General features: G+C 62.1%; 1 protein-coding gene across 3 annotated transcripts; it reads right to left on the minus strand.

Moving 5' to 3' along the window:
• Window positions 1-258: 258 nt before the first annotated feature.
• TINCR (TINCR ubiquitin domain containing) lies at window positions 259-4934 on the minus strand. 3 transcript variants are annotated; one of them, XM_070622687.1, is made up of 4 exons: window positions 4514-4865; window positions 2550-2640; window positions 2154-2276; window positions 259-2057 (listed from the first exon to the last, which is right to left on the minus strand). In XM_070622687.1, exons 1-2 carry the CDS (start codon window positions 4771-4773, stop codon window positions 2637-2639), a joined length of 264 nt encoding a protein of 87 aa, XP_070478788.1. In that variant the 5' UTR covers window positions 4774-4865; the 3' UTR covers window positions 259-2057; window positions 2154-2276; window positions 2550-2636. The 3 variants fall into 3 exon arrangements, with proteins under 3 accessions (XP_070478788.1, XP_070478789.1, XP_070478787.1); XM_070622688.1 differs by having other exon boundaries at window positions 2228-2276; window positions 4514-4861; XM_070622686.1 differs by lacking the exon at window positions 2154-2276 and having other exon boundaries at window positions 4514-4934.
• Window positions 4935-9166: the final 4232 nt, after the last annotated feature.

Raw genomic sequence — 9166 nt, forward strand, 5'->3', positions numbered from 1 at the left:
CCAGACGCCGCTGCCCCGGGGACACGTGGCCACTGCCAAGTCTCACCTGAAACTCATCTCGGCCCAGACTTGCTCCTCCGGTGGAGCTGGGAGCCTGGCAGGCCCGGGTTTCACAGCCCAGAGAGGGGAGGGCGCGGGCTCAGGGTCACCTGGGATGGGAGTCGGGGTGTCCCCCCCGGCAGAGGGGACAGCGTGCGCGAAGGCCAGGAGGGGACAGAGAAGAAGGGCAGAGGCCCCCCGAAGAAGCTTGAACAGGACTTTGTTTTAAACACTGAATCTTTTACTCAGTTCACACTCCAGGACGGTCCCTCAGTCCCCAGTCCCAACCGAGGTGGCCCTGGGCCCCAGAGGCCACTCCTCAGACCCAGAGGACACACAGACTCCCCAGGGGTCAGGGCTGGACCAGAGACAGAGAGATCTTGGCGACAGATGCCCAGAAGGAAGTGAAGACTGTTCTGGGAAGAGCAGAAAGGGCTGCAGAAAGAAGGGGGCATTGGAGCTGGGGTTTTGAAGGCTGAATAGGAGCTTGCCACCTGCAAACGGAGCAGAGGGGCTGTGTGGCCAGAATCCAAGGAACAGGCTGATGGAGGAGCAGGAGAAAGAAGGACCGGAGGAGCAGGGCGAGCCAATGGGCGATTCCCCCAGATCCAAGCTCAAGAAACCTGGGGACAGACCTCTGCCAGGCCTTGGTGGGCCTGCTCCAGAGGCTGTCATCTCTCCCCCTTGGGTCACTGGCACCGTCCACTCTGGTCCAGGACGACGGTCGGCAGAGGACACTTTCCACACTGTGGCTCTGGGACCTCAGGCCAGGCTTGTGCCCCTCCGTGCCTCAGTTTCCCCATCTGGAAAATGGGGATGCCGGCAGCCACTTTTGTTGGTTGTGTCCCTCTGAGGACCGGGAGACCTTCGACGGACAATGTGAAGGAGAAAATGGAAAATGGGAAGAAGGGTGGGGGAGGGGTTAGCCTCTGACCCCGTCCGCCAGGCCACCGCCAAGGGGCGGAAGCGACAGGTCCAACATTGTGACTTCCGAACACGCCCGCGCTGTCGGGGCTTAAGAAACGGGTGCTGATTTGCATGCGATTTGCATGCGATTTGCATACTGTTTGTTAAATGTCAAAACGGCCTGAAAACGCGTCCCCTGCCCCCACCCGCAGGCAGCCCTCCCCTCCCCTGTCGGGGCCCCCTCTGGGCTGGGGACCCCGGGGCTCAGGGGCTGCTGGGGCAGTACCCGAGGAGGGGGGGGTGGCCTGGGACGCCCCCATCTGTAAAACGGGTCGTGGTCACGGCCCCCATGACCGCGGGGAACAATTGGCAGTGTGGGGTAAGTTGAGGCACAGACCCCGGCCCACAGTGGGGCCCAGGAAGGGAGCGGGGTGGTTATGAAAGGCCCCACTTTCCCGCCAGGCCCTGGGGGGCAGGTCCCCAAGTGTGCACAGGGGACGGTGCAAAGGAGGGGCCCAGCCGTCACCTGAGGCCTCAGTTTACCCACTGCCCCGCTGGAGGAGGGACCCCAAGGGGGCCGGGGGACAGGCAGAACCGGGTCACCCATGCCACACCGTGAAGGGGGGACCCCTGGAAGGCAGGGGGGTCCCTCCCTTCTCTCTTGGCCCGAGGAGAGATGTCCCCGCCGAGACCCCGTGCAGGGGACCAGGCAGTGGAAGGGGGTGGCCGTGGGGTGTCGCTGGAGAGCTGGCCGAGGGCTGGGGTCCCCCCGTCTCCACCTCGAGTCATCTGAGGCCCCCGGAGTCACTGGCTGCACCCCCCACCCCAGCCAAGGCTGTTCACAGCAGAGGGGACTTGTGGGGACCCAAAAGGGGACAGGGGCTCCCTGGCTGGGAACCCGGGAGGACTTCCTGGAGGAGGCGCACGGAAGGGGCTTCCAGCGGGGACACGGCTTGAGCCAAGGGCCCAGCGACACGCCCCGGGTGGACGGCGGTGCCCGCAGCGGCCTCAGGGTCGCACGGCACGGCTGGCGGGGCCGGGGCAGCGACGTCCGAGGCCGGCGACAGGGACAGGGGCTGCGTCAGGAGTGGCCGAGCGGTCGGAACCAGAACCTGGAACGGCAGGAGGGAGGGGACCAGACAGTCTCCATCGAGGCCCCGGCCCGTGTCCCTTCTTTTGTCCCCAAGACCCGCGACGTGGACACTGACCCCTGAGCCACCTCCTTCCCGGTGGCCCTGGGACCCCAGGAGGGACCCCCGGCCGCGTGGCTGTCTGGAGTCACCTGGTGGCAGTCGCGGGATTTGCAGGCAAAGAGCACGAGGAGGCCCCACCTGCCAATCAAAGCCCATTCTTGCAACGGAAGCAGCGGGTGCCCGAGCCCAGAGAGGAGAAGCAACTTGCCCAGGGTCACACAGCAGGTCAGCGCACGTTAGTCTCCAGGTGAGCACAGCGTCCCTGCCCCAGGGGCCAGAGGCACAGGGTTGTGGAGGGCGGGGTCGGCCACAAAGCTGAGTCCCTTCTCCTCTCCCGGCCTCAGTTTCCCCATCTGTAGCCTCTACAATCTGGAAGGTCCCTTCTGCACCCGAAGCACCAAAGGGACTTACTGGGATCGAGGGCCAGGCTCCCGCCCCAGCTGCTCCTTCAGCCGGCACCTCGGGTCCGCTGGGTCATGGCCACCGCCTCCAGGCAGACTACCTGAGGAGGGGACAGAGGGACACAGGTCAGAGGTCACACACAGCCCTGGCCTCGGCACTCCAGGCCTTCCCCATCCGGAGTTCCCGCCCCTGCCAGGACCCGCAGAGGGCGCCCGGGAGCCCCTGAGTCGGTCCTGCCTCCTCCGCCCGCAGCCCTCCAGGCTCCCCCTCCCTCGGGGGAGAAGCTGAGTCCTCCCTGCGGCCACCAGGCCCCGCGCGACCTGCCCTGTCCCCTCCCCGCCCTCCCTCCTCCCTCTCTCCCCCTCCTCCCTCTGCTCCAGCCAATCAGGCCTCCTCGCTCTTCCTCCCACACACCAGGCCTGGTCCTGCCCCAGGGCCTTTGCACAGGCTGTGTCCTCTGCCTGGAACACCCTTCCGCCCACTCTTCACATCGCAACCTGAAATGTCACCTTCCCGGGAGGCCTCCTCTGGTCCCCGTGGCCAGGGTGGCACCACCACCATCACCCTCTGCCTTCCTGCATCTTTCCACAGTACTTATTTCATCCAGCTTTCTATCCTATAGTTATCTGGCTCCGCCACTGAACTGACTGCGGGGTCCCCACGGGTGGGCCTGGTCCATCGGGTCCCCACTGGGTCCAGGGACCCAGCTCATTGCCTGGTACCCAGTAGGCGCTCCATTAATACTTATTGTGTGTGGGACGTTGATTGTGTGAGCGGGTGTGGCTCACTGGGGCCTGGTGGGCACAGCCGCCCTCAGCTCCGGGGTCACACCCACAGCTCCCGGGCGGCCCCTGCCCCACGCCACCAACGTGGCATCGGGGCTCTGGGTCCTGCGCCACCTTCCCCACCAGATCATGTGCGTCTCCCTGGGCTGGCCTGGCCCCTGCACGCTGTTCCCACAGCCACGTCCTTCCCTGCAGAGCCCTCCTGGGGCCCAGAGACCCCTCTCCTGCATCCCCTTGGCCGGGGGACCACTGTGGTGACCCCAGATGGCCAGGTCTGAGTGCGGGCGGCAAGGGTCAGGACGGGATGGTGGGGAGGGCAGGGAGGTGACGATGGAGAGAGAAAAGGCTCAGAGACGCAGAGAGAAAAACATCAGAGACAGAAAGGGACAGAGACACAGACAGACAGGATGATGGGAAACGAAACAGGACAGCAGCCCGGAGAGATGGGGACAGAGAGAGGAACGAGGAGAGGGGTGCAGAGAAGAGAAGGCTGCAGGCAGGGGGGCATCCAGCGGCCCCCACAGCCTCTCTCAGCCCTCCCCAGGGGTCCCTACAGCAGCTACCGCTTCACTGGGCAGGAAGGGCCCTGTCCACCCTCCTGCAGGACCCCAGCTGCCAGCCAGGCCTCGTGCGCCCCCGCCCTGACCCCCATCCCCGACCCCCGGGCCTCCGCGCGCCCCGCCCTGACCCCATCTCCCATCCCCGGCCCCCGCCCTGACCCCATCCCCGACCCGGGGACTCCGCGCCCCTGCCCTGACCCCCATCCCCGACCCTCGGACCTCAGTGCGCCCCTGCCCTGACCCCATCGCCAACCCTGGGCCCCGGCCCTGACCCCATCACTGACCCCAGCCCCCGCCCTGACCCCGTCCCCGACCCGGGGCCTCCTCGCCCCCCGCCCTGACCCCATCCCCGACCCCCGGGCCCCGGCCCTGACCCCATCCCCGACCCCGGGCCCCGGCCCTGACCCCAGCCCCGACCCCAGCCCCGGCCCTGACCCCATCGCCGACCCTGGGCCCCGGCCCTGACCCCATCCCTGACCCCAGCCCCCGCCCTGACCCCGTCCCCGACCCGGGGCCTCCGCGCCCCCCGCCCTGACCCCATCGCCGACCCTGGGCCCCGGCCCTGACCCCATCCCCGACCCCCGGGCCTCCGCGCCCCCGCCCTGACCCCCGACCCCGACCCCGGCACCTGGGCTCGCGCACGAGCAGCAGCACCGCGCCGTCCTGCAGGCGCGCGTCGTGCACCGTCTGGTGGTCGTCCAGGCGGCGCGCGTTGTAGTAGAAGGCGCGGCGCCAGGAGCACACGCCCCGGCCCACGAGCTGGGCGCGCAGGTCGCTGAGCGTGTCGCGCGGGCGCACGGTGAGCGGCAGCAGCAGCGCCTCGTCCGCCAGGTGCACCTTGATGTGGAAGCGCTTCCAGCGCCACAGGCCCCGCCGCAGCCCCTCCATCCCCGCGCCCCGCGCCCCGCCCGGCGCGCAGGGGAGGCGCCCGGAGCACACGCGGCCTGCAGCCGGCCAGGCGGACGCTCAGGGCCCGGCGACGGGCGGGGCGGGCTGTTTGGACGGAGAGCGAGGCCGAGGGGCGGGCTCGCCGAGGAGGCGGCGGCGGCGTGGGAACCGGGTTCTCCAGGAGAAGGAGGAGGAGGAGGAGGAGCGCGCCGGCCGCGGAGGGAACAGCCCACAGCCCGTGCAAAGGGCCTGGGGCAGGATGGCGCCTGGAGGGTTAGAGCAAAGGCTAGGAGGCCCCGGATGCGCAGGGAGGAGGGGACGGGGCAGGTTGAGCAGGGCCTGGGGTCGGCGGGGAGGACTCGGCTTCTCCCCCGAGGGAGGGGGCGCCTGCAGGGCTGCGGGCGGACGGAAGTGACAGGCGTATATTCGTCACTCACTCATTTTTTTCCCCTTCTTTCCTTCAGACTCGTTCAACAAGCACCGACTCTGCGTCTGAGCCTGGCTGGGCAGCGCTGGGCCACCCAGAAATGCCCCCAGGGCCCTGTCCTCAAGGGTCTCCCAGGACAGAGTGGGGGGCACAGCACCCGTCACAGACGTTCCCAGCCTGGGGTGGCCAGGGCTTGAGTAGCAGGAGAGGCCCCAGGCTGGAGAAGGCCCGTAGGTGGGGATGGCTTCCCGGAGGGGTGGGCATTGCAGCTAGGGTGTTGGCACATGAGTAGGAGTTCAACACTCCTACCAAGGAGGCCCCTGCCTGTGGTCACCAGCTGTGTAGTTGAGTGTGTGCCTGGCGGGGAGGAGCGGGAGTTAAGGCTGCGGCCAGCGGGAGGCACGGGAGGCTTGTGAGCAGTGGAGGGCCCAGCCGAAGTCTGCGCTGCCCTCCCCTCCCCGATCCTTACGACTCCTTTCCTAGGTCCTGCCAGCCTCTAATCCTGCCTCTGCTCCTTGGAAGTTCCTCAGAAAGATAATGTCCCTGGGCCTCAATGTCCCCATTGATCCAGTGCGGTTGTTACGAGGATTAAATCGATGTGCGCAAAGCAATTAGAAATGTTCCCACAGGGGCCGGCCCCGTGGCATAGTGGTTAAGTTTGTGCACTCCGCTTCAGCGGCCTGGGTTCGCCAGTTCGGATCCCGGGTGCGGACCTAAACCACTTGTCAGCCATGCTGTGGTGGCGACCCACATAAAATAGAGGAAGATGGGCACAGATGTTAGCTCAGGGCCAGTCTTCCTCAGCCAAAAAAAAAAAGAAAAACAAAAAGAAATGTTCCCACAGCATCGTCCCTCCCTAACTGGCTCTACTGGGAGAATATTCACGAAGAAGTACAATTCGATTCCTCCAAGAAAAGCAAATTAGAACAAAAAGAGCTGCAGAAAAGGCAGCCGCCCGGTGCCAGATGGTCTTCTGGGCGCTTGATTTCAAAAAGAGAAAGCTTCCCTGAATTCCCACATGACCTTCCTAGCTCCCATTTTACAGACAAGTAAACCGAGGCACAGAGAGGGTAAGCGACTTCCCCGAGGATGCACAGGGGAAAGGGGCAGAGCCGGGATGGGAGCCAGCACCCTGGCGCCAGCGATCGTGCTCTCGTCCACGGACGCGGCAGCTTCTTTTGCAATCGCCAGATTTCAGACAAGATTTTCAAGGCAGCTGAAGGCAAAGGAAATTCCAGGTGGATCTCCACCCCCAGCAAAAAAGAAAAACAAAAAGAGAGAAACTATAAAATTGCTGAAAGAAAACATGGAAGTTAAAAATAATAATAAGGCCAGTGTGTTGAAACATGACATTAACCCTGAAGCCTTTAATTAAAAGACTAATAACTGACTACACACAAATATAAAACTCCTGCGTGCACACACGCACACACACACACACACACACACATACACACACACAAAGACTAGAAGGTCAATGGACAAAGTCACTTTTCCAAGACATGATAGATGAAAGGCTGATGGCCTGCATATGTAAAAAGCTCCCAGAAATCAATAAGAAGCAACAACCTGAGCACAAAGTTGTGAACAGTTTTCGACAAGGACACACAAATGCTTCCTTTAAGTACGTGAAAGGGAGCTCGTTGCCAGTCACGCTAAGCTACCTATACAAAAAACCTACCCCCAAATCCCATTTTTCCTGAAATCCATCAGCTTGCTAATGAGGTCAAAGTTTGATCATCCGCGTGGGGCCGCGGTTTGGGGAAAAGAGTGATCATCTGAAATGGCGGTGTCTCAGATGACAGCTATCGAGCCCGTCGGCCAGCTGTGTCCCTCCTGGGCCTCGAGCCACGTGCCCGAGGGCGGCTTAGAGCAACACGTGCTGGGCAGCTTCCGTGGGCCCCACAGCAAACGCCGAGGCTGAGCTCCTGGAACAAGGAGGGAAACTGAGGCCCAGACGGGGGAGATGTGGGCTGCTGTGGACGCTCTCCGGGGAAGGTGGGCGGGCCGGCTCTACCCGCAGAACCGGTCGCCACGGCCCCAGAAGTCTCAGGGCTCCCTTCTCAGGTGACCAGCAGGACAGGTCAGCGAAGCCGGGGACGTGCGGCTGTGACATATGGAGCCTGGGCCGGCCGGTGCCAGTTCCAATTAATTGGGATTTTCTCGTGCGGCGTCAGGGACGGCCAGGTGGCCGCGGGCAGCGGGCCCTGTGCCCACGCCAGCAGATTAGAGGGCCCACGGTTTCTGCTTGGAGACCCGGCATTATCTGTCACCGGCAATTACGGCAGGCCGGGGCGGACGGTGACAAGCCCGGAGAAGCCCTGAGTCCTGCCAGCTGAGAGGCTCCGAGCGGGGGGCTCAGGGAAATTGTGGACGCCCTGCGTCTTGGAACGCCCCACGTTCTAGACCCTTGGAATAGTCACCCCCTTCCGGAACATTCTAGAATCAGAGAGGCGATCAACACACATCCCTTCTGGCCGTGTGAGGGGAGAAGGAATGTCGGGGAAGGTTGGTGGAAGCGCGTCCCTCCCACGATGCGGGCAGATGGGGAGGCAGGCTGGGCGTGATGGCGCCTTGGCCCCACCGGGGACATATGCACGAAACTGGGCATCGGATTCTGGAATCGAGGTTTCTCGTCTAGACTTGTCCCCTGGGATCGGCCCCGGGGCTGGACCTGCTTTCTTAGGCCCGAGTGATAGTTTTGAAAAAAAAAAAAACAAGAATTGGGGAATTGAGTGTTTCCATTAAGAAGCTGGATCCTTCGTTGAGAAAGGCCTGTCTCAGTTCGGAGTGTGATCTTCATCGTTGTTACTTTCTGAACCCGTCTGTCTCCCTCCAGTGACATTTCATAAGGAATTCGTGGCTAGGAGGTCCGGCACGTTGGGGTTCCTCGTGGTCCCTATGGGTGAATTTTGTTATTGCAGTTTAGTTATATTAGAAACAAAGGCTATTTGCCACCAACAGGTTCCAAAGTGGCATCCTTCCTATGTAAAGAGTTGTTAGAAATAAATAAGAACAGAGAGACATGCCAAGAACACGGAGGCCACTTTGGACACACTAAAGACACAAGCAGCAAACTGTAAAAGAAAGACTCATGTGAAAAAGAGTCTCAGCACCCCAGAATCTCTGCTCTAATCTTTGACATCGATTTCTGCGAATCCCATAGTTGGCGAGGGTGCAAGAAAATGGGTGCTTGCCTCTCTTGATGGTTTAAGTTGGGACCATCTTTCTGGAAGGGAAAATGGCAAAGTGTCTGGACAGCCCCGATGGGTGATAACCAGTTGTAATGACATGCCTTTGTGGAGTGACAAGTCAGCTTTCTTTATCAGGGTCTCCCCACTAGAATAGAAGCTCCCCAGGGCAGGGGTTCTTGTCTTGTTCGCTGCTGAGTCCCTGGTGCCTGGAACAGCATCAGGCTCTGATTTAAACACCCGGCCTGATCGAATATACTTGTTTTTCTGTACGTAGAGGTTCGAGAACCACTGAGCCAGACCAAAGGGGAAGATTTTGTGACCTACTGAGGTCTTCAAGGCATCCTTCAACTCCCTAGTGGGGAGAGGACAATTCTGGGGGGCTCCCGCTGGCCCCTGGGGCAACGGAGGTGCTCGCACTGAAAAGGATTAAATGAGATGATTTCTGACCCTTCCTGAGTCCTTAGACTGGGCCCGGCCGTGTTTGAAGAGCTTTATAAAACTCAGCTCACTTAATCACTTAGCATTGCTGTGGGGTCGGTGCTAACATGAGCCCCATTTTACAGCTGAGGAAACTGAGTCCACAGCAGGAAAGCAACACCCCCGCCCCAGCCGGGGCCTGGCACGTCGTAGGTACTTAGGTTTAGTAGAACCTACGTCTTGCTCAGTCAGCAACACGAACACCCGTCCTTGCCTCTCCGGGGAGTATTTCCTGGGGCACCTGGAAGCGTTCCCTAAATGTTTCGGTTCTCGTGCTCTTTGGGTGACTCAGCCG

Source organism: Equus przewalskii, chromosome 6 (genome assembly GCF_037783145.1).
Source record: "Equus przewalskii isolate Varuska chromosome 6, EquPr2, whole genome shotgun sequence".
Lineage (NCBI taxonomy): Eukaryota > Metazoa > Chordata > Mammalia > Perissodactyla > Equidae > Equus > Equus przewalskii.

Coding starts and splice junctions, on each gene's coding strand:
- TINCR (XM_070622686.1), bottom strand. CDS start 4,773: ATGGAGGGGCTGCGGCGGGGCCTGTGGCGCTGGAAGCGCTTCCACATC.